Below are 25,101 nucleotides of genomic sequence, written 5' to 3'. Positions count from 1 at the left end.
AGAATAGGTCTTGTGAATTTTGGGGATTTTTTTCTTGGAAAAATATGAACTTGAATTGAGTTTCAGTATAGCTATGGACTAGCAGTGTCCATAGCTATATAGTGTCGTCAAGGTGCATTTTCCCATTCTTGAAAATGAGGTAGACACATACTAGAGCTACTAGTCACTGTCAAACATCAGCAGGACCCCACATTGACACATTTGTTTTGCCTATCTTCTTAACATTTCCAAAGAAAAACAGTAGTGAATCAGGTATGCCAACAAGACCCCTTCAAAAAAATATTGCATATCTTGAAAATATTAATTGTTTCATAATGTAGTTGAAAGCAGGTTAAATTTCATTTGTTGTATGTTCAATACACATAAAATGAAATTTTATGTGTCATAAATCCAGTATCTCTTATTATTAGGATATTTCTTTAGAACAATTTTAAAAAAAGGATTTACATTACAGAAACATTTCACTTCTGAAAAGTGTGGTCATTTATGTGCTCAGTATTTGGCTGGTGATCCTTTAGAATGAATTACTGCATCACTGCGGTTATGAAGCCAGTCAGGTTGTGGCTCTGCTGAGGTTTTACTGAAGATAAAGGCCTTAGGACTGCTGTATTTTGGGGTTTGGGGTTTCTCATCCTCCTCTTAACAATAACATAAAAAAAAAAAAAAGGTGGGCCAACCACTATCAACGCAAGCAGATAACATAGCATCACAAATAATCACAGACTTCACACCCTCCAGACTCCAGGACGTTGATTTCTGAAAGAAATAAACAAATTTACTTAAATCTAAAAAACCTCGGACCACTGAGCAACAGCTCCCTTCTTTTTCTCATTAGCCTAAGTAAGACACTTCGGTTCAGGAGTGGCTTCACATTAGGACTGTGATAGTTACCCCTTTCCTGTGCATGGTGGCACAATGCACTCACTTGTCAGTGCATTAAATGCACTCGGTCCACCCCTTAAATCCAGTTTTCTACTTAAGGCTGCGGCCATTCCTGCTGTTTGTGCATGATGTTCTGTGCCTTAGCCTCCTTGTGAAGGCTGACGATGATCGTCATTTGGACAACAGTCAAGCCAGCAGTCTTCTCCCAGGTGTGTGGTTTCTTGTGCTGAACTAGACTAAAAGATGCACAATATTTACGCTGTATGAACAGCAGTTTGCTTTCAAACTGCTGTTTGAAGTTTGAAGTAAAATGCTTCATCACTGCCACCTCCCTAATCTGTAGTAAAACCTCGAGTCATAATCATTCATCACCTACATCATCTTCTTTCTTCTTCTCTTTCTCTCTGTCATGGACACACACACACACACACACACTTCCCCTTCATTGCCATTAATCATTAATAACAATACCTTATTTGTCGGGGAGAAATGTTTACAATGAGATCCCCCCCCCCAGGCGTGTCGACCCCTCCTCCGACACCGCAGTATGTCAGTGTGCCACCAATTACTGAGCACAAACTGAATGAGGTCATAACGGGATGGGGTCATTAGCAAAACAAACCCGCCACCCCCATGGGGGAAAAAAACAGGCAAGGCAGAGAGGGAAGACAGTGGAAGAGCACCCCCCCCTCTATCCCACCGCGATTGAATTTGCACACAAGCATGAGCCCAGTGGCGCTTTAATAGCCCGCCTCTTACTTTTTACCGCCTTGTCGCAAGAGCGACAAGGTCAATTTTGTTAGATGTCCTTGAGCGCTCGGGGTACCGATAATTTTTGCTCAGTTCATCTTTTTGGCTGCATGTCAGGATCTTGGCATCCATTTACATCACCTTCCAGTAATTTGTGTGATAGGTTTAGTCCACACATGTCATTAAAATATACTTAGATGCCACTAAAGCAGTGAATTACATCATGCATACAAAAGCAAGTGATGGCAGTTGAATTTATATGCAAGCAACTGATGGCCACTTTTGAGCTTCTGGCTGATGTTTGCAGTTTGGTTTCTCTTTATTACGTCACTAGTGACAGTTTTTCATTCATGTGCATGTTTTTCTAAATCATAACGCTGAAAGTACCTTAACACCAACCACCTTTAATAAGCCATCATAATATGTCTGTCATGATGCAATAAAGCTCAAACTTTTTTGAGATTCTGTCGTCGTTACTGGGCAAGTTGTTGATTTATTTAATGATTAATTTATTAACTTATATCATTGCACTTGCATGATGTTGTGGGACTCAGATTTGACAGAACGTTTAAGCAGTGAAGATGTGAAAGAGCTGGTAGTGAACGCATCAGGCTACAGCTGAACAGGCATTGTTCATATGGGAAAAGGCCTTCTGAGTAATCTTTCAGTGGCTTTTTTGATGTATGCGGTCCTCAGACAACACAGATGAACTGCTTATGATTGTTGGTGCTTATATGTGTTGTTATTTACAGTGATGTTGTGTTTGGGCACTTTTCTTGGCTGGGATTGTCTGATGGTTTCTCCTTGTTGACTTTGCAAAGAAAAGTAGGACAGTGGATATGCTGGGGGTCATAACAGATGTGTTAAAACATCTCCCTGATCTACTCTCATTGTTAAAAGCCACCAAGGTTCAGTGATTGGTGCCGTAAGCCTCCAACAGACACATAGAAAAAAGGAATCAGTCGGCATCAGTCAACGTATTCATGCTGTAAATGTTATCTCCCATATCACGTCCAACATTATCATACCACAAACGATGAAAATATTGAAGTTGCTAAAAGCAATTAGCAGTGATACTGTCTGGTGTGTGTGTGTGTGTGTGTCCTTTGTTAGCTGGGGGCATATTTGTGTTTGCGTATCTCCATTGTGACGCGTGTAATCCGCATGCTCTCAAATCCAGAGCAGGTGGCCAGGCGTTTGGCGGCTGTGGGGGCACGCAGGGGGCACACTCCTCCTGCTCTCTCTCTCTCACACACACACACACACACACACACACACACACACACACACACACGAATGATCCACAAACGTAACACATATACAGTCACTCTGCACTATGTGCTTTTTATATTACCTCAGGGTAGAGGAAACCTATAGAAACACACCTGCATCGGTCCCCTTACACCTAGTGCCCACAAATACACACACACACACACACAGACCCCATTGCATGTTTTTTAAGGGGTGAGAGACCTCTGTGGGGAAGCACGTGCCAGCATTTCCTGTCGAGCCCTCCCTGGCCACCTCCTGCTTGTGTAGGGAGAACAGACACGCTCATCTCCAGGAGCTCTCTTGCCGCCCTGAACAGGTGAGCCGAGTCAGGGCGGGGCAGGGAGTGAGGCATCTGTCAGCAAACTGTGCATCCTTCCTCCTTTACTGTCATAGTGTGCCACTTTGTTGAGATGACTTTTACTGAGATCAGCAGGACCTTTTTTTTTTTTTCATTTGTCAAATGAAGTTTGTCTTAAAAGGTTTGTTTTAATAAGATGGTTCATTCATCACCTCACGTTTAACTGTTGCATTTTTAACTGGTAACATGAAATCTCTTTGAGGTGTATTTCAGTCACAAGTTTGCTTTAAACTCATTTATTCCAGTTTACTGATATAATCAAAATAATGTGCATTCATAAGTGGAATACTACAAAGGACTGGTAAACATAACATGGTATACCAGTAAAAGACAGCCTCCCCACAACCCCAAATTGGGAATGCAGTTAGGAAGATGGATGGATGGATGGATGGACGGATGGATGGATGGATGGATGGATGGATGGACGGATGGATGGATGGAAGGATGGATGGATGGATGGATGGACGGATGGATGGATGGATGGATGGATGCCAGTTTCCATCTGACTTTTTGCGTATGCACTCACCTGGCCTCCTCTTTACTGGCATTTCTGTGTGCTCTATAGTAACTTCCTTGACTGAGCTTCACTCATTCATCTGTTTGCGTCAAATGCTTTTAGCTGCAGCTCATGGATGTAAATTTGTCCATTAAATGCATGTAATCTGTCATTAAAACATCTCTTTTTTCCTCTTATAAGGAGATTTATATTTTTTTCCAGCTAATGGTCCGTGTCCATGAGCGCAGAAGTGCTTTGTTGGCTGGATGTCCACTGTGGACATAATCCATGGTGGTGTGCGCTAAAGGCACATGGATGTTTTGAAAACAAACAAAAAAAAGGAAGAAAGAACGAAACATTAGCTAGGCATGACCTTAATGTATAGCACTAATTCTCTAATGGCAATTCATTCCTTTACATATGCTGGGTTTTCTTTAAACCTGTAATCAGCTTTGTGTTTTATGTGTGTTTTTATGGTGCTGTGTTTCATGGAACGACATGTCACAGCGTTATGAATGTTTCTGGCTCACATGTGTAACACTGGCCATATGGTGGAGACTCCCAGCTCAGGCCAAATGCCAACACTACATATTTTGCTAACATTTTTTTGCATTTTGTATCAGGCTCAGGTCTCGAAAATCAGTTAATTCTGCATAAATTGAGTTATCATAGGGTCAGATTAATGTACAGACTTTTTTTATTTATTTATTTTACAGGATTCCTTTAAAAGGAGTTTCTTACTCTGGATGGTTTGAAAAGATGAAAAAAAATCATCAAAATATTTGCTGTAAAAAAAAAAAAAGCCTGTTTGCATGCAGAAATACATAGATTTCAGTATGACAGTGGACAACACCACGGCTCACAAAGCAGTGAAATTAATGCTTGTTTTTAAAAGTAATTCAAGGAGACAGCGTCAAATTAGAAACCTGCACAGAGAGGGCCCCGATTAAAATACCAAAACAGCATCAACAGAAGGTGAAAGCAGCTATTAATATTAGAACGACACTCAGGAGGTCCGGTAGGCGTACATTTTATCCGGCGAATTTTGTCATAAACTGGAAAAAAGCCAAATAAGCATACTGATTATGAGGGAGGGCACTTATGCGTAGGTGGGCAGCAGTGTGTTATTGGCAGCATCTGCTCGTGTCCCTGTTAACTGTGAGGAACATGAATGGCATCTTCAGAAAACATATAGAAAAATGTGTTAAGTAAACTAAAATGAAAAAAAACAAGGATGTTAAACTGAATTTCACTGAGAACGTATTTAAATACAGTTGCTGTAAAGTTGCTGAGGAATTCCATCTAAGGCTGCTTTGTGCTTCTACTTCAGCCTTTTTTAAGGGGGACCTGTCAAACCATACTATATTTATTTAACAGCTATGGTTACAAGTTACTTTTAAGATTAAGATTTTAAACAAAAAAAATAAATTGAGTGCATTAAATACCTTTTTTTGGCTTTCAGCTGACAACCATTGTCACATTTATGATGCCTTTAAGAGCAGCCTTTCTCCTTTTTCTTCTTCTGTGGTTTTACAGGCAGCTCAAAGAGTTACAAATTGTCCAGTTTTATTTTTCTCTGACCCTTTAATCACTTCTTGGATTTCTTCTAGATTAAATCTAAGTTTTATTTATATAGTTTGCTGCAACCTATCTCTGCTTTAACCCTCTATAGTGTTAAACAGCAGTATTAACTGTCTAATCATGGAAAATTAACAATCACGGGGGTCACATTCTGCTTACTTTTTGCTCAAAACACTTATAATGTTCTGTAAAGCTCTTCTGGTAAAGTCTTTTTATTGTTGTGGCAGTATGCTGGCTGAAGTGCAGAGTCAAAGCACCACTGCTGAGCTTTTTTCTAGCAGGAACAACAGCGGCATTTACAGTTAAAGCAGCTCAAGAGACAGTAGCAGCGAGCATTTACACCAGAATGACACGAGGTGCAAATGAAAGCAAATTTAAAACGAGCTCTGCTTTAAAGTCAGCTCCTAGTTGAGTGTTCTGCCACGCTTTAAGTCCCATTAAAGCAACACATGGCGACATTTAGCGTGTGTGCATCCGATAGAATTTAGTCTAATCTTATCAAATTGTGTAATCCATGAGATGAAATCACTCTAAACGTTACACGGCTTAATGTAGATAGAAAAGGTCATGAAGTGTTAACACTCTTTTAGTACTTTTTGAACCATTTAGCATATTTCTCAACCGCCAGTCTGACGACAGCACAGAAACACTATTGTTTCATTCATTTAAATGAGATTCCATGAGTGCTGTTGTTGCAGATGAATTATGTATGTGTTGCTGTGCTGATATGTGATAGACATTGCCTCCCTGGGAATGTAGGACACATACTTATGCATAACAATAGTTTTCGGTTATGTTCTCACCGACTGGCCGTTTATCTCGAAAAATATTCTTTTCTTTTTACGAGAAAGTCTGTTCAGTTCATCGTGTGCTTACATTATTTGTCGTAGAAGGAAGCAGGTCCATATCTCAAAACAGGCGGTTACTGTATTCAAATGTAGAGGAGGGTCGCCCCAATATTTTTACTGGCTACTTTATTGTTGTATGTCATACGTCTGCCAGGAACACCCTGCAGCTGCACTGGAGGTTTAAAATCAATCAGACAGGCCACTTTTGATAAACTGAGCATCATTTTTTATATTTAGTGTTATAATATTTCTCTTTACAGTCTGCAAGAGGCATTTAGGTCTGTTACCAAGAGGGGTCAATCAAAATAGCACATCTTTTTTATGCATGTGCTAATGAACTGATACAGACTCTGTCATGACCAGATGGATACATAGATAGACCATCATCATCATCGTCATCATCGGTATCTTCTTTTCTTTTTTTTTTTTACAGTGTGTGTAACAGTGTGTGCACTGTTATTATAAAATAATATCCACTCTGCTCTTTACTTAACCTAAAGTAAACTGATATAGCACCAAATAGGCTTCGTTATTGGTCAATTAAAAATCATATTAAAGTCTGTAATGACGTCAGTGTCTCAGAAAGCTAATGAAATTGGAACATTTTTTCCTCCTATGTGAGATTTATGTGATATCCAGTTAAATAAGCCCGTGTTTCTAAAAGTATGTTGTGGCACTTCACGCTACTTTTGTGTCCTTCTCTCGTTACGTTTTGTCACCATCAACAGGAGTTAATTGTTGTTTGTGTGCCCGCTCCGTCGCCGCTCTGAAGTAGGATCGAGACGCACGTCCACTCGGATCTTCTCGCCGGCGGGGAAACCCGGAAATCCCTGGCCGAGATGAAGTGGTGCCGCTTGGGGAAAGCCCTGCCTCGGGGCGAGGGTCGACAAAATGTGCGGGCTTCTCAGCCAAAAAGAGGCTCTTTTTATTATTATTAGTGTTAAACATCCTCAAATGCGATGAGAGGATTAATGAAGCGCGTCTGCCTGGCCCATATGTCCTCTTTAGTGCCGTTTGTGCGTAATTAAAACCGAATGGATACTCGGGCCCCCCTCCCCGTTGCCCCCCTCGCTGCAGGAAGACTGACTTACTGCTTTTTTGCTGACATTTATAAAACTTTTTGGAGTTTTGACAATGTTGTGACCGATAAAAATAAAAATACAGACTGCAGTTTATTAGGAACAGGTTTTTGCACTCATTTGGGTTTTTTTTTTAATCCGAGAACTGATCAGGAGCTCAACTCTTTATAGATACATGGATTGAATTATATTGAGACCTCAGTTTCGGGATTTTTCTCCATAAATTATAGTCAATATTTCTCATATTATGATTTGGGCCTATTCATATAAATAATTTTATTCTTCCTCAACTCATAATTTCCCAGCTGTTCTACATTTTTAAAAATATCTATTATTTATCTTACGAATGTCGTCTGCATTTAGGTTTTAGAGCCTGTGCTAATTTCAAGCCTTTTGTCTTTACAAACGATCTGATTAAAACACAGAAGCTTTAAAGTGTTACAGGTATTTAAAATAAATAGACAAGAGAATTGTTGTCATTCCTATCGTGCGCTCAAAATGCTGCAGTCACTTTCGTTCCTCTGCGGAAGTATAATTGCGCGTCAATTAGTGCTAATTGGGGGTCAACTGAATAATACAAAACCCTTCAGTGGCAGCAAAAAGCCACAGATTTCAATGAGGCTTCTGACATCTCATGTCACATCCTAATTAGAGGAGTGACACCAGTCTTCCTATGATTTAATCCACGCACGGACTCTCTCTTCCTTAAACCCCAAAGCGGCTGGCTATAGGTTTAAGACCACTATACACAAGACCATATGTCAGCAACTGCACATGATGCTGGCTGTGATAACACCGTACTGAGAGTGAATACTTCATCAGGGACCAAGGAAAGCATAAAAGCGTTTGTGGGTAAATATGATTTTCGAAATGAGTCATGTGTGCTCTCTAAATACGGTCTTTAAAGAAGACCCTCCAGAGTGTGGGCCTACAACATATTCAATTAGGGAAAACTACTTTTCCCTTTTTTCTTCATTTCTGAGGAAGGGAAGTATTTTATTGTGTTATCTGTTTTTGCACTGGCGTTTCAGCGGATGACCACACACACCCTCCAAACCAAACTGATGTTTAACGGACCATTTTGCGCACAACCTGTCTTTAAGCCCGTGTTTGCCCCTGGACTCTTGAGCAAGCACAGCCCGTTTCACATTTCTCCGTGTGAACGGGCCAGTGGCGCGCGTCAGTGGAAATGTTGGGATTACCCGCTTTCACGAGACGGGATTAACATAGCTCTGTCATAATTCAAATTCCTCCTTGCCCGGGTAGTTGTGACAGAAACGGTGAACTGTGTAGACAGCTGTGGTCAGCAGTAAGAAACTACAAGTCAGATAATTAACTGCAAACGATGGCATTCATGTCTGAACTGAATAAACGGAGGCGATAGAATACTGGGGGTTTTTTTTTCAATGAAACACGTGATAAAAGAAGAAAGAAACACAAGAAATTGATCAGATGGATGCACAAGTGCAGCCGAGGTGGATCAGTTGAAGTTGTTTTTATTGGGATTTTAGTGTGTTCGTTTGTTGCCCCCCCCTTACGCTCCATGAATTCCTCACTGCTTGCTTCATTCATCGTGCACTCCTATTCATTAACAATCTAAATAAAAACAGCAAAAAAACAGCACAGATGGATGCACAAGTGCAGCGAGGTGGATCAGTTGAAGTTGTTTTATTGGGATTTTAGTGTGTTCGTTTGTTGCCCCCCCCCGCACTTTACAGCTCCAGTGAAATTCCTCACTGCTTGCTTCATTCATCGTGCACTCCCTATTTCATTTAACTAATATCTCCTTATAATAATTTATCAACAACACCCGAGACATAAAAAAAAACAAACTATCAAATTCACAGCTGGCTCGTGGCACAAGGGTTTTGCGCAAAGCGCAATTGCATACAGGTTGTACAAAAAAAAAAAATACAGACACAAGGGGAAAATAAACACATCAGGGATTTTATGCTCACACGCACATGGACTGATTGTCTTGTAACTTCCACATATTTTCTCATAAATTAAATAGTGCATCCAGGTTCATGTTCAGAGCTGCTCTCACTCACAGCGCGAGCACGCGTTCTCCTGCACAGCGCTTTCATCAAAGGGGCTCTTCAGCGATCCAGCAAAATTAATAATAAAAACAAAAATGACAAGAAGGAAGTCTTTAAGTAGCTTAGGAGAAAACATGGCCTGTCCCGCAAACTCAACCAAGTTAGGCTTTGGATCTTTCGCTCTCTTGATCCTTTTCCTCACTTTTGGTTAACAAATTTGTTCCGTTTCCTTGATCAAAGTTAAGAAGTCTGTATTTTTAATAAGTTAGCCCAACACGCGAGACAGCCGCCCGCCATCTCGTCTATGCTTTGCCCCGAGGTAGAAGTTAGGGCCTGTGGTCGTGGTGGTGTGTGAGGGGGGAAACGCCACACTTGCCTCTCCAAACCTTGGGCTTTAATTTGCCTGTACAGTCTGCAGTTAACGACAGCTGTCCATTTATTTTGTACCCCTCACAACACTTGGAATTTCCACGCTGATTGGTCTTTGTAATCCAGACAGTCTGCGTTGAAATTGAGCTTCCACGAGGAGGCTGTTTGGTCCTTGTAGTCCAGGCAGTCTGCAGAGCCGCTGAACCCGAGCCCCGCCGGTCCATACGCCGAGGAGGAGAGGGACGACGCCGGGCTCAGGTGGCTAGACACCCCGTTGCTGCTCATGGGGCTCATGGCAGAGCCTGCGGCGGAGAGCTGGTGGTGCATGGGCGAAAGGTAGGAGCTGCAGTCCATCCCCGTGAAGTAGGACGAGGAGCCCGTGTAACCCTGGTTGTAGCCCGTCGCCTGGGTGTAAGTCATGGGGTACGAGCGCTGCATGCAGGAGGAGGAGGAGGTAGACAGTGGGTCTGAGAGCGGGGAGATGGAAGCAGGACTCCAGATGGACACGGGAGCCGCACTGCTGCTCACAGCCGGGACTGAGGTGCTCGAAGGCGGCGTGAACTGGCCGCTGGCTCCGCTCTCTGAGCTGGCCTCTCGGACTGGCGAGCCTTTCTTTTTCACCGGCCTGCTGACAGCCTTGTTCTGCACGCCAGTCTGGGTTTGCTGGGCCTGCTGGCGATGTTTGGCCCGTCGGTTTTTAAACCACACCTGAGAGAGAATTACTGGGATTATTATAGGTATCATTTTCTTTTAAATGAAATAATGAAAAATAATGTTAAAATAAATAAATAAAGAATTCACACATCAAAATATTGAACACGTAACCGCAATGGGGTAAATACAAAAATGAGCTGTTTTTCTCATTATCTCACCTCCCTGTAGGAGTAGTATGGCCCATAATTAAATAGAAATGCGAGGAAAAAAATATAGCCTATTTTAGAATTACAACTGAGCACATTCCCAGTGGGAATAAATGAGGAAGTAATAATACAGTCTCAGAGGTGTTGTTGTCAACCTCTCCTGTAAATGGAGAGCCTCTCTCACCTCTCACTGACACAATTACCAAATATCGACCTCCTTAGGCAGGCTTGCGCTATCAGTTTTGCTCGTGACTTACTTGCACTCTGGATTCAGGCAGGTTGATCTTTAAGGCCACCTCCTCTCTCATGAAGATGTCCGGGTACCGAGTCTTGGCGAACAGATTCTCCAGCACGTCGAGCTGGGCCCGAGTGAAGGTCGTCCTCTCCCTTCTCTGTTTGCGGGGGGTTGCTGATAAGAAATGGGGAGAAAAACAGCGATTATTGGCACATCCTGACTTTTAGCACGATTTGAATCCAGCAACTCCTCACATAGAAATGTAGCCTGTTCTGTATCCTCACCTGAGCATTAAATACAACTATCAGCTGAGATAACCCAGCATTCTGTTAAATGTTCTAAACCTGCTGGACACCTTAAGAGACATCTTTTTTTTCTATCGTGAAGTGGTTGCGGGCTTACAGGGTATATTACCTTGGTATCCCACGGAAGGATGCAGCAGGTCCACTCCTGAGGTAGATAAGCTCAATCCGTTCATGGTGTAGGGCGGTTGCTTCAAATAGGACATCATGCTGAGTGTCGGTCAAAGGAGCACCGATGGAAAGAAATAAGAAAAATATCTCAGAAGAGAGGGTTGTTTTTAATTTTTTTAAAAATCCGGTCGCGTCTCTGTTTACTGAGTCAAGTCGTCCAGGCGAACCTGAAGTGAGACAAAACCATTTTCGCCCTCTTTCTTTCTTTTTAAAGTGAGTTCTTGAAATCAGTCCGCTAATTTTTACGCGCTCCGTGCGCACAGCTCCGGATTTAAAGAAGTGGGCGTCCTCTTAAACTGGCAGTGCTCTTAAAGCCAAGTGGAGACCCCCAGCTGTCCGTACCAGACTGAAGATGCTCTGTCTGGCTGACAGGCGTTTACGCCATCAACCCCCCCCCCCATACACAGTGCCTCCCCTCTCCTCACACACACACACACACACACTGCTACTATAGCCCCGCCCCACACACCTCCCTCCAACTCCCCACCCCCGAAACACACTCCGCTCCTCCTCTACTAGTACCCACCGAAAACAAAACATTGTCGTTAAAATGCGCGCACACACTGGGCCCCAACCTGGCCCACAATTAGCATAGACCCACAGGTTGGGCGAAGCTAAATAGACAGCTGATTGGGGGACATTTGCAGAGACAAAGCCCAGTGTTGACCGATAAGTAATGCTGATAACAAAAGCCTTCAGGGAACAAACAAAAGAAGCCAGCGCTGCAAACTGAGCAGCTCATTCAAACACAACCGAGCACCTTTACTTCTTTATACCGGCCCTTTGTTTGTTTCAATTAAAAACCTCCCTGTGCATTCAAATGTAACGACATTAAAATACGAAGGGCAGATAATTTGAAACACGGAGACATTTACCCCAAAGTGAAGGTTGAAACTCCTCCTTGGAGTACCCCCCCCCACACACACACACACACACATGCACACACCCTCTTTCCTTAGTGAATCGTAATTAGATTTGGAAAGGTGAGACTATCGAAACGTGTTGATTAGAGAGGAGGACTTAATCTAAACAAACAAAGAGATAGCCCTCTGTGTTGATGGTCAATCATTTTAGAGGAGGTAAACTTTACGAGCAAAACAGCAACACCCCCCCCCCCCCCCCCCCCAAACAAACAAACAAACAAACAAACAAACAAAAAAGCAGCATTTTAATTTCAACCTCACGTGGAAGTCATTTAAAAAAAATTATTTTAGGCATTCAAAAACAAACTCTGTTGACATTCCATAAAAGCACAGTAAATTAAATCAATGCACAAATAAATACAAACATAAAAATACATTTAATTGAAAAAGTATATTAAAAATCGAATAAAGAACAAATATATATGTAAAATTTCCAAATGATTTAAGAGCCTGTTTGCTGTGGTGTATTTTGCATTATATGACAGTTTTACTTCGAGGATCCTATTGAAGACTTACTCTTTGATCAGATGACAAGGACACCTTAATATTTTATTAATTGCTAATATATTGGGCTAACTTCCGCAGATATCTGCAGGCGGTCCGAGGCCTCTCGTTTCCATTTACACCTACCTGTAGAATAAGTTTTACAAGGACTCGGGGCGCTCCTCTCTGCTATAAAGCCGAACCCCTCGTTTTTATACAGCCAACATAACGGCCACTCCTGTGCTCAATCTGTCGCTTTATTTCAACCCCGTTCAATAATAAATACCCTGCCTGGATATTTAATTATTATTGGCTGGTATATTTTTTCCTCCCCTTTTTCTTCCTTCTGTAAGAAATTAACGAGATAATCCGGACGGCACGCGCTGGCCTGATTACAGGACGCCAGCCACGACTCCGCATTCAGGCTTCCTTAATTTTCTGCGTCACGAAAATAAAACAAAGACTGGCATTGTATTTATCAGACCAGCTGACTGCCAGACACCCCCACCACCCCTCCTATTACCCCCCAAACCCCATCACAACCAGCCGCACAACTCACTTTCCCAAACTGACAAACGCTCATGTGTGCCTCTGTTATTATTATTATTATTGTTGTTGTTGTTATTATTGTTAATAATAATAATTTTATTAAACAAAGGTTTTTTAATGCACTACTATCAAATTTTAAAACAAATCAGACAGGTTATAATTAAAGCTGTATTTCATTATTATCATTATTTTTTTATTTTTTATTTTTTTTAATTATTATTATTAATCTGAGGGGCTTTCCCCCTGAATAAGATACAAAAAACGAAATGATTTCGATGTGTTTAAGCTTAATTCTATCCAAGGCTTCTACTGAAACGTCCACAAGTTGCGGACTGCTCCACTGTCCCGCTATTCCTCGGCTCACTGCGTCTTTGCTTCGGGCGTGCAGCCCGGCAGAGGCAAGACAGGGAAAAAAGTTTCCCCCTAAACACGCCTCCTCAATTATCTCCCTGTAGGCTAGCTTCATGGCGAGCAGCTCCCAGTGGCTTCCATTGTCAATTAAAAAATAATAATAATTTAAAAAAAATAGAGTCAATCTTAATTAACGGCGGAAGTTAAATGGGCCACTTACTTCAGTTGTTAGGCGCTCGGTTTTTGGTCATGGGCCTGTGAAGGATTTATGTGCCTGCGGTAAACCTTTGGATGTGGATAATACCGAGAGATGCTCTGTATTTATGCTGAACGTGTGTGAGAGGGAGAGAGAGAGAGGAAGGAAGGAAGGAAGGAAGGAAGAGATGGAGGGGGCGAAGAATTTTAGCAGCCAATGGAAATGAGACAAAATATGATGGGCAGGAGGGTATCAAAAGATGCAGCTGGAGAAAAGTGGCCTATTGCTGGCTCAGAAGCATCGCTGATGCTCAGCAAAGGGAATTAAAAAATAATGTAATTACGTATATATCGATATATTTTGACACAGGTAAAATGTGGCATGGTATTTATGGGCTAAGGTGTGTTGCCATCAGTGCTGTGACCATCAAATATCACAATAAACCAGCTGTGCTATTATGGCGTAATTATAGTAGATGGTTTGACATGGAGGCTCAAGACAAAATAAAAAACAAAAAAACACTAATAATAATAATAATAATAATAATAATAATAATAATGATAATAATATTTATTATTATTATTATTATTATTATTATTATTATTGGAGAGATCTGTGTAACCCCATGAAGAAAAAATAAATGTAAATGTTGGTTGAAACTTTGCACCCCCACTCCCTACATTTAAAACCTGAGTAATGTGTGTGCTTAAAAAAATAAAAAAAATTCTGTGTTTGTAGGAAGGAGGTGCAGGTTGCATTTCGGGATTAGATTACCACTAAAGCTAATCCCTCTATGCTCTTTTCTTTTCGCTCATCTGTTGTGCTCGGGCTTAATCCTGGATCCCAGTTCGGTTTGGATTAAAAAAAAAAAATCATCAGTTTCCGACAAAACTTTGGCCTCCTCATCCCTAAATGAAGGCTTTGATTGATGCTCCCAAACAAACAGCAGGTTAGACAACTAATTAGGAGTCTATGTGCCAGATGAACAGACTGTGAGGCTGCTGGGTTGTTAGACAAGCCTGAAATCAATAAGGCCTGCACTCTGTGTGCTGCTACAGCAAATCTCAGCACCATTCATGTCAGTTCCTTGCATAAAGGCTTTAAAAACAATAAATAAATAAATAAATGAATAAAACCGTGATTTTGCCTCTTTTTTTTTAAGTGCCTACTTTGGTCATTTCTGGATCTTTCCAAATCTCTATATAGCCTATACAGTTTCACTGCAGGCCGTGGAGTTTTCCCATTTTCTGCCTTCATGGATGCACGCTAAAACAAACAGCCTCACCGGGCTTAAATATCTGCTCTCCTTGTTGTCCCACAGCGATGTTCTTGGCTCACGCAGAGTCCTTTCATCTTCAGCTCTGATATATAATTCATCGGAAAATATCTAACAGCCCTGGGGAGCGTTTCAGCTAAACGGAGCCGTGGTTGTTAAAAGGTGAAGTCGCTTGTTAATGTCTGTGGCAATATGCCCTCCCCCTGTCTCCCGGCGAATCGACGCAGTCACGGTTTCTCCTGCTGTTAGGGAGACGAATTGAAGGCTAAGAATCGTGGGACTGCAACGCTGCTCTCTCTCAGAGTGTACTGGATAATGCTGGCATGAGGGAAGTATGGTGAGCTGCTGCCACCTCTCTTTTCCAGCAGCTTTTGTTTGTTCCTTGTACATCATGGTGACAGACTTTAAATATTAAACATTTGTTTAAAAATATCATAATCACAATCTAATGAAAGAGTTTGTTCTCCTAATTCATGGGGCATAACTGGGGGTAAATGTAAGATTTATATGATGTAAACACAATATACCAAATTGTATTGCTTCGTGGATTAATATTCTTAATCTTTATTTCCTCTGACTACCTCTCACTTCAGTGGTCTAGGCCTAAATCAAGGTCAAATCAATGACTTGGCCCACTCTGTCAATCCCATCTGTTACACACTGATGGGGGGGAAACTATATTGGACATTATCGTGATTTTTTTTTTCTTTTGCCATCTGCACCTGACAATGATAAATTTATTGATAGGCGTTGTGGAAGAGCCATACTTGTATTGATGATTACAAGAAGACAAACCGAGCGTCCCTCGATATTGAACTATTGTATTAACAGAAGGCTCTGGGCAGCAGCTGAACAACAGAGACAAAAACCTTCTTATCCTGTGAGGGGGAGCTGTTTTCCAGCAACTCAAATGTCAAGTCACACTGGCAAAAGAAAGTGTATAGAGCTTTTTGTGTCATATTGGTTGGGAGAGAAAAATGTTTGGTCCCCAACTGGTTGGTAAATAGTTGCTAGAGGTTGCTGGCTGTTGCCAGGTAAAATACGCACCAAAGATGGCGCTACACCAAAAACCTCTTTATGATTGCTTTGCTGAGGTCACTCGTAGTTTGCATGGAAGATGCTGGCTTGTCTGCAAACATTGGCCAACTGCTAGCCGAGTGGTAGTACAACTTACAGGATGCAAACCAGAGACGAACTTTACTACCACTCAGCTAGTAGTTAGCAAAAAATTTGCTGAGTGACTGCAGCTAGGTACTAGTGACCAAAGGAATTGCAATGAGACTTTTGCCCCCCAGTTAGAGAATACACATAACCACTGATCAGAGTTTAGGCTTTTGGGACTGTGGTTTAGGCAGCTGATTTCCCAGCAACTACCATCAGCCTCTAACAAGCACTTGCCAACTGGTCAGGGAGCACACATTTTTCCCTAGCAACCAGTGGTTGATACATGGTAGAGAACCAGTCTTTAGGCCTGTGTGACTGGGGACTTATTGAAATGCTCAGATTTACATGACAAAATCCAATTATTGCAACAGCACATTAAATAAAATAGCAAATTTTAACACCTTTAAATGCTAGCGTGGCTTGGCTACACGTACTTTTCCAGTGAAATGACTTTCTGGAGATTCTTCTTTGATAGTTTGGTGTCAGTGCCGTACTTCATATTGCACCTGCAGCACAGTATTACCATTTTCCCATTATAGTCCACTGCCTCATGGCTGTCATGGCTAATATCACATCATATTCATGCCCTTCATTGAGATACATCCACCACTTGTGGTTTCCCCATGGGAGAGTTGAATGCCTTGTGCCTGCTGGTACCTCGTTAACCTCCCACGGCCTGTGGCTATAGTGTTAGCCAAACTGAGAGGCCTCATACCTGGGTATTGGTCAGCAGGGACTGGCCCCAGGAGCCCAGGACCCCCCACCGGGTGAGGGGAGGGAGGCAGGCGGGACAGAGGAGGGCCAAACAAAAACACAACCTGGCATCCCCACGGCAAACAGCCCACCTACTGACAGCCAGCATCTGGGGCACAGCACACAGCCTTCTCTATTCACATTCTGATGATGGCAAATAGTGAGCAGCTAACACACAATGCAGCCCAACACACAAATTCAAGCCTTTAGCAGAATGAAACTGGTGCTGGTAATTGGTTTTAGCTCCTGGCTATGGTTTTGGTTTGTTTTGCTTCTATAATAGGTAAACTGTTACATCATCTTTAGCTATGACACGTGAAGTTTTCCTGTAAGATTGTCCCAGAAATATACAGGTGAAGCTCTTTATGAGGTCAACTAAATGCTTTGAAAGCATGCATTCAAAAGATTAAAGTGCATGTGGAGAGCAAAGTTCGGAAACTGCTCGATAGAAAGAGACTAGGGAGAGAGAGTGGCAGAGAGAAATGAGGAGGAGGAGTGTAAAGTTAATCCAGTCTGAATTGATGGGCCCGGCTGCGGGAGTGACACTGAAAACAGTTTTTCTTTTCTTTCTTTTCTCTGCAAATTTGCTCTCCCCTCTCCCTCTCTCTTTGCTTCCTCCCGTGCCTCTCGCTATTTTTCTGCCTTCTTATCCTTTTTAATTAGAGGGGCTATTCTGCTGCACAGAGGACCTTAATCCCCAACTGACCAACAATGTAAAAAGCCAGCCTTTGAACAGCCGACCTGCACCCCTCTCTGTCCCCAAATTCCCCACCACCACCACCACTGCCGCCGTCACCACCAATCATTGCGCTGCCACTGCCACTCCACTGCTGCCACTGTTGGGAAAAAAGCAGCCTTCCCCCCTCACCACCATCTCCAGCTTTTCCAACATCTTGGACAAAGCTCTCGAGGAGCCACTGCAAAGAGAACTTGTCTGAAAGAGCATTTCAATATCCGCCAAGGTTTTCAAAGAGCGCTGGTTGGGACAAAAACCAAGGTCAAATGGCAGGTGACTTTCTTTGAATGAGTTATCAAAATAACCAAGCACAATTTGAAGTGCGCAGAAAAGAGCTCAAGGTTCCCAAGGAAGCTGTGTTTAGCTAGTTTACGGATACAATATGACAAAGCACGTGCATGCACGCTTACGAACCGCATTTTCCTCGCCATGTTGAGGTTTAAGTGGAGAAAATATTTTGAAAATAAGCTGTTAGATGGCACAGAAGCTGGAAGTGGGTCCTGCAAATTCCCCCACTGGGTCTCATTTCCATATGTATATGGGTCTCTAGATGGAGTCCATTAACAAACCCCTGTTGTCTTGTTAGATGATTATGTGTGGCCATTATCAGCAAACTACTTAGTGAATGAGATAATAAATCAGAGGGTCACGAGGGGGGAAACTTAATAAAGGCCTTGGGTGAATTACTCATTGTAGATAACAACACTTTACCTGAACATAATCAATCATGTGTATCAACCTGGTGCCCTCCCACTCCCAAACCCCACCTCTTTTATTAACTGAATGTAGTCCAAATATTTAAACCTTATAATGTCAATGTCACAGCAAAACACCAACTTAGACTAAAAGTAATTGAAATAACTTCTCTGTAATTTTGCTCAAGCTGATTTTCTGTCAACTTTTTGCCAACATAGCAGTCTGACAAATTGCCACTGGAGCACAATAACAGTCCTCGTGCTTTCAACCCTGCTCCGCATGCGAGTGATGGGAAAAATGAATTTCCTTTCACCGCTGACAACCGCACTTTTCTATTTTTTAATTTTTTTTTTTGCGTCGGGCATGCTGGCTCAACACTGTTTCACACAGAGACAGGCCAGCCAAACCTTCTGCCTGGCTAATCACAGGCCCAATATTTCCATAGCAGGCAATTAGCATCTTGCTTTTATGTGTGAAATGGCTGAGGCGACGAAGGAGTGAGTCGGGGAGAGAGGCACAGTAAAAAACAGAGAAAGAATAAAAGAGCAATTAAGATGTTGGGTGAGCGGAGGACAGAGACAGGCAGTCTGCTGCCGTGTGATTTGAGGCTTGCAGGCCTGGTAATTAGCCCTTCATTGTGAGATAATGGACTTGGCCAATCTTCCCGGTTCCTCGAGCTGCCCGGCTCGACTCGACCCACGGAAGGTCAAAGGGCACAATGTGCAGCTTGGCTCCTATATCTTTGTGTCTAGCCTGTACTTGTGTGTATGTTGTGCACGTGTGCTACTGGGGCTTGCATCGTCTAAGATGATAAAGTTCAAGCAAGAAGAGCGAAGCACAAAAGAAAAGTGTTTGCATTCACATAAATTAATAATCTCTCCAAATCTGCAAAGCATTGTGGATAAGCAGCCTTCTGGGGAAAAGTGTGCCAGTGAAAGGCAGGGGCCAGCTTGGAGGCACTGGAGTCATCACTCTCCCGGCCTATCGCGTCTTTCTCCAGCCATCTTTAGAAAAGCGGTAATCTGTGAACCCTGAATCATAAGCTTTGGGTAAATCTATGTAATACCGGTAATTCGATGAAGCAGTATTTTTCCTGGTGAGAGGCAAAATCCTGTTGACTATTCAAGGATTGAATCATCCAACAGTAATGCCATTAGACCAGAGCAGCGGATTCCTCAGAAAATGCTGTTTAATTGCCAGTAACCAGCCATTGTTTGGTGACGGGTAAACACTAGCCGGGGGTGTTGGGATGCAAGGGGGGGCTTTGGGGTTGGTGTGGTGGCGAGGGATGAAGCGTGTGAAAAAGATGGCCCCTTCGCCTTCAGCCAATCGCCACCGAGAGATGGGTTTACTCGGGCCCGATGAAGCCCGTGCTGCAAAAGTGGCAGCAGCACTGGCTTAACTAAAGTCTTCAAGAGTCTAAACGCAGAGTAACCCTTTCCTTTTAATACCGGATTTGCTCAACAATACCATTTAAGGGGGTGTCTATTCAAGACAGACATTTTTTTTTGAGTGGCGAGGTTTTTAAGGATCAGACCTTGCTGCTCACGTTTATTAGCACAGGACTCCGCAGCTCAGGGATTGTTGGTGGTTGTAATCGTCGTTGCGGTTTATCCATGTTTGTGTTTGGCTTTTACGTATATACACCGTGACACTAAGACCCCGTTCTTGCTCGGAAAATCTTTAAGAACAATACCCCTACCTACACCCAGACATTTATCCTAAGCCCCACTTATTCCAGCTTTTTAACAATAAAAACTGATATTAACTGTCCAAGTCAGCATGAACTGATCTAAAGCTACCAGAGTGCTTTTTTTCTTCTTTCTTTTACTAGCTAATCCAATTCTCACCACATAGGCACTTTTTTTTATGAGAATTTGAACATTTGAGGTGCATTGTTGTCCCTCCCCGCTTTCAGGCCTGTCCTGGAGGAGGCAGATTGGAAGTGAGAGGTGTGGCGGCCCAGGCTCTCCTCCATTGTGAGCTGGTGCCTGGGAGACAAGCAGCACTGCCAGACCAGACACTGATTGGGTTTGACACTGCATCCAGGAGGCAAGAAGAGGCTTTTCTTTTGCTCTTTTTCCCTATAAGTAAAAAAAAAAAAAAAAGAAACCCCCTTTTTGTAAGAAATGCCCCTCCTCTCCTCTCTCCTCTTACTCCCCCTGGTTCTGTTGTGCTGCTTGCCCTCCTCCTCAGCCTTTTTCTCTTTTCATTTCTATGACTCCCTCATTTCTTTCTTTTTCTTTTCTTTTTTTTATTCTCAGATTAAAACCCATGGACTTCTGTTTCTTTTGTCTTTCTCTTTTATGTGCCTCTCACTTGGTCGTTGACCAGTAAATTGGATACTCTGCATCACAACATCACAGAATTACTTTTGTCCTTCATCCCCAAAGCAGACGAAACAGTAATTGTAAGTGCAAACAAGGAGGGCACCGTGCCACAAACTGAGCCCAGTAGTACGTCCTTGGGTGGACTCTTTGACATCTAAGCTATCCTAATCGCCATGCCTCAGGCTATGATCGCACTGTGCTCAACACTGGGCTTTTACACAGGATTTATCCTTTGACTTATTTAGCTCGGGATACTTTTTTTATTCGCAGAGGACCCAAATGATATATTGCACCTGGGATTTGTGTCCAGCGATTTAATTTGGAATCAATAGCTTTGACATTTTGGAAGCCAGCTTAGCTCAGGAAAAAAACTGGAAACGTGTATCAATCTGACAGCATGTGTAGACATTTTGGGATTTATTACCATGAAGTTGCTGAACATTGTACTTTTAATTTAAAGTTAAGGCATTTTTATAAGACAAAGCTAATCATCACTTTATACTGTATTTGTTCCATCTGTAAAAAAACTGAAGGATAGAAATGACCTGTACTAACAGTCCAGAAAAAAAATTTAGACTTAAGTTTTTGTGCAGATTTAAGAAATAAGATGTAACAACCAGTAAAAGACATTCCTGACGAACTTCAATTGCTACTCTGTATATTATGATCTCCGTGAGTCTCCAGAAGGGCAACCATAATAAACTTCCACTATGATCAAGAAGTGGCTAATATATGAGCATGCAGCCAGATTAGATCCATCCCATGCTGGAGATGTCTGGTTTCAGAAAGCGGCAATCAGGATGGGGAAAAAAACCCACATGACCTGGCTATGCCCACATTTTACATACACTCTGTGGATTTAATACATTAATGACTGAGCTTTAGAAGTGTGTTAATATAAATGTTACGTTCATCTGGAGCCTGGCTGGCTGTTTACCTACGATTCCAGTCTGTGTCCCAAGCAAAGCATGAAAGTGAGCAAAAAAGTAATATAAACAACAGATAGTGAATAGTTGCAGCTCTGAGGATTATGGGTAAGGTAACTAAAATATTGCCACATAAATGCCAAGAGCATTAAAATAGGAAACTGTGAGAAGGTGGGCTTTTCTTAGAATTGATTAATCTTCCACGCAGATCACCAAAAGAGAGCGCACTATCTCGATCCGCTTAATAGAGCCACTAATGATGGGCTCCATTAGTTTAATATATGCTTTTATCACTGTGTCCTTAGATGACTGTAGCATTTCATTAGACATGTCTGCCTCATATCTCACTTTGCACCCAGAGGAAATTGTGAAGGGATTAATTTTATGACGGACCCCCTGCCTCTTCCTCCCTTCCTCCCTCCCTCCTTCCCTTCACTCCATCACTTCTTCCCTCCCTCCCACCCTCCTCTCCTTTCCTTAGCTCCCAGCCACAGCCAGGGGACCCAGGAGGAATAGTGTCTTTGTCGCCCTGCCGTTTTCCAGAGTTGAGGAACAAGAGGAGTTTAATCCTTATTGTCCAGGAGACTGCAGAGGGTGAAGGGGGGTTCCTCCGGCTGTAAAATGATCCAACCGGCCTCAGCTAATCCCCTCCTAACCCCCACTCCCGGGCCTGACGCCCCTCCCGGCCTTAATTCACCCCCCTATATCTACCACGGTATCGCACCATCAATGCACAGATCCATGCATATAAAACTGGGATTGATTCACTTGAAGGAAAATCAAACAAAAATCGAGTAAATGAGGACAGAATTTATTTTTTAGGGCTTCATCAAGCCCTAAACCAGTGTTGGGATCTTCCCGACCAATGGAGGTGATCTTCACGGGGACACAGCTCCCCCCACACATTTTTGAACATTAATATAGGCAAATTGCAGATTTGTTTGAAATGGCAAGAAGCCCTGTTTCGTGATTAGAACTTTACAACGTGACAAATGTGAATATGCACATGCTGCCAGTGACAGAAAACAAACAAACATCCTGTCAACATTAGCGTGATGAGGAGTGATGTGAGTCGATGCGTCTCACAGTGTGATATACGTGTGCGTGTGGGACGTGTAGGCTGACGAGAAAGAAAACATTTTTATTGTTCCTCTTGTTAACCGAAGGATTATTCGAGATCAGACGGGACAGGGCCGGACATCTAGTTGACGTTAAGTCTTTCTCTAACAAGACGGGTGCTCTCCACTCCGCACAAATCTTCTCCTTTCATTTTTCCTACCTTGCGCAGACACCTCCCTCCCTCCTTCCCTCCCTCCCTCCTTCTTCTCCATCTCTCTCCTGTCCCGTCTTTATTTCTCTTCTGTTTCTCTCTCTCCCCTCCTTTCTTTCCTTTTCTGCACTCCTCCCTGAGTGACAGCTCAATACCCAGCTCTCCCAGGCTTATCTAGCCTCAGCAGATGGTTGACTTGGATCACTGTTCATACGCCACGATCTGGGCTGGTGATAAAGACTGTTACAGAGGGAATATATGCTATCTCTCTCAGGCTTGCTCTTTCTTCCTTTTACTTCTCCTCTTGATCTGCGCTGTCATTCTCCCCCTCTCCATCCAACTCTTTTTAGCTCATTCGCTCTGCGCTCCTTCGATTTCTACCTGGACCCTTCCCACTCGTCTCCTTGTCGTGTCCTCCACCTTTCTCAGCTGTCCTCTTTGTCCCGCTCCCCCTTCAATCCACCCCTCTGTGACTCCTCATCTCTCTCCCATCCCTCAATCTCTGTGCATTGAATCTGGTGCTGCGTGATTGTCTCTGGTTCCCTGCTGGGCTGGCGCCTGTCTAAAGGGCCCCAGGACCCTCACACACTGAGGGGCTCCAGCCATGCCAGAGATCCCTCTCCTCTCGTTTCTCCTCTCTCCTCTCCCTCTTCCTCTCCTTCCCTTTCAAAAAGGTCGAATGGTGTCTTTCTTTTACTTTTGCAATGTGTGAGTTGCATGCAGCATGTGTGAGTTTCAAACAATGTGCCAAAAAGAACAGTTAGTAAACAGGTGAGATCAAAGCGCAGCGGTCTATACTCACATCTACACTGCTGTCTTTATGCGTTTAATTTATGTGATCACTTCACTCGGGCTACTGATGTACACTTCAAAGGCTGCCGCTGCCCATTTTATGTATGCTTCACTTGCTTGGTTTGGTCATTTGATGTCCTCCTCACATATTTTTCTTCTAATTCCACGCAAGCCAAAGGAGCAGGGTATAGCTGGCACTGCTGGGAAAAAAAGGGGTGGGGGTGGGGGCACAGGGTGGCGGGCAGTGATATGAATGAGAACATACAACAGACTGGCGAGGACATCACTTGCACGCGCCATACATTGGACCAACTCTGCGATGAATCCAGGTGTGGCACACGCGTAGAAATGATGCTGAAATTCAAATAAACAAGAATGGTGATGCTGCCGTGGGTACATATGGAGCCTGCCATCCCGTGTGAGGTGGAAAACCTCCCCTCCTTGCGATTTACTAGTGGCTCGCCTGCTCTCCAATACTCCAGACAATTCAAGGCCATCTTAATCTGAACGGTGGAATCTGGCAACCACTCCTGAGCACCTGCATCCGTCCAGCCTGACCCGCTTTTGTTCTGGTCCGACCCCCTAACTTTAGCCCCTAATTAACCCAACAGAAACTAATTAAATACAGCTCTAGTGGACCAGACGCCAGACAAAAAGAGAAGAAAAAAAATAGAAGAAGAAGAAGAAGGAGGACACAGGGAAGTGAGCGGAGTGAGGAGAGCAAGCCAATGTGACAGGCAGGAGCATGAGAGAGGAAGGGAGGAGGAGGGGGTCCAAAGTTTGGCCTCAAGCCCCTGAGAGCGGTTCAGACAGACAGGAAGACAGGCGGAGAGATTTGAAAGAGGAGGGAATTCGGGTTTCAGTGTCAACCCTGAGTTGTCTTTACCGTGTTCTCGCTCTCCGCTGATCTCCATACTGACCTTATGCTTCTTTTACATGCTGTCATTTTTTTTCTCCAGATATTTTGGGTTCTTCCTCATAGATTAGCACGTCTGCCAACTGCTGTAATCACAAGCGCACCAGTCACATGACGCAACTGACACCCTGGAGATATTTGGAATAGGGGAGAGCCACGGAAAGACAAGAGCAACGTGCAATGAAAGCAAGGCAAGGAGGGAAGAAAGGTGGCGGTGGCGGTGGCGGTTGTGGTGGTGGTGCGGGGAGAAGGTGTGGGACAGGCTTGTGAGAAAAAAGATAGGCCTATAAAAATATGGGTTCAAACCAGCCAAATGTCTCTGGCAGAGACGCTGCTGCTCCTCGTCCCAGCCACGGCTCGCCTAAGTGATAGAGAAAGTAATTAAGAGAAGCCTGTTCAAGTAGATAGGCCTGCAAAGGAGATTTGAAGAGGGGAACTGATTGTGCATGTCTGATTCCAGCTCTTCAGAGAGTTCTCAGCCCCAAGGCTTAGCTTTAA

General features: G+C 43.1%; 1 protein-coding gene across 3 annotated transcripts; it reads right to left on the bottom strand.

Annotated features, from left to right (window-relative positions):
• Positions 1-8,955: 8,955 nt before the first annotated feature.
• LOC100705127 (homeobox protein OTX2) lies at positions 8,956-23,716 on the bottom strand. 3 transcript variants are annotated; one of them, XM_025898795.1, is made up of 4 exons: positions 23,698-23,716; positions 11,184-11,281; positions 10,792-10,943; positions 8,956-10,382 (listed from the first exon to the last, which is right to left on the bottom strand). In XM_025898795.1, exons 2-4 carry the CDS (start codon positions 11,278-11,280, stop codon positions 9,756-9,758), a joined length of 876 nt encoding a protein of 291 aa, XP_025754580.1. In that variant the 5' UTR covers position 11,281; positions 23,698-23,716; the 3' UTR covers positions 8,956-9,755. The 3 variants fall into 3 exon arrangements, with proteins under 3 accessions (XP_025754580.1, XP_005449775.1, XP_025754579.1); XM_005449718.4 differs by lacking the exon at positions 23,698-23,716 and adding an exon at positions 13,769-13,908; XM_025898794.1 differs by lacking the exon at positions 23,698-23,716 and adding an exon at positions 12,796-13,150.
• Positions 23,717-25,101: the final 1,385 nt, after the last annotated feature.

This window comes from Oreochromis niloticus, linkage group LG15, assembly GCF_001858045.2.
Source record: "Oreochromis niloticus isolate F11D_XX linkage group LG15, O_niloticus_UMD_NMBU, whole genome shotgun sequence".
Taxonomy (NCBI): Eukaryota; Metazoa; Chordata; class Actinopteri; order Cichliformes; family Cichlidae; genus Oreochromis; species Oreochromis niloticus.
Note: the sequence above shows the minus strand (reverse complement) of the source record. Positions and strands in the feature narration are given on the sequence as shown.

What these genes read in the sequence shown, in the direction of transcription:
- LOC100705127 (XM_025898795.1), bottom strand. Translation starts at nt 11,280, where the DNA reads ATGATGTCCTATTTGAAGCAACCGCCCTACACCATGAACGGATTGAGC. An exon ending in TCCTTCCGTGGGATACCAAG is followed by an intron (nt 10,944 to 11,183) that starts GTAATATACCCT and finishes ATTTCTTATCAG; the next exon opens with CAACCCCCCGCAAACAGAGA. An exon ending in TGCCTGAATCCAGAGTGCAA is followed by an intron (nt 10,383 to 10,791) that starts GTAAGTCACGAG and finishes ATTCTCTCTCAG; the next exon opens with GTGTGGTTTAAAAACCGACG.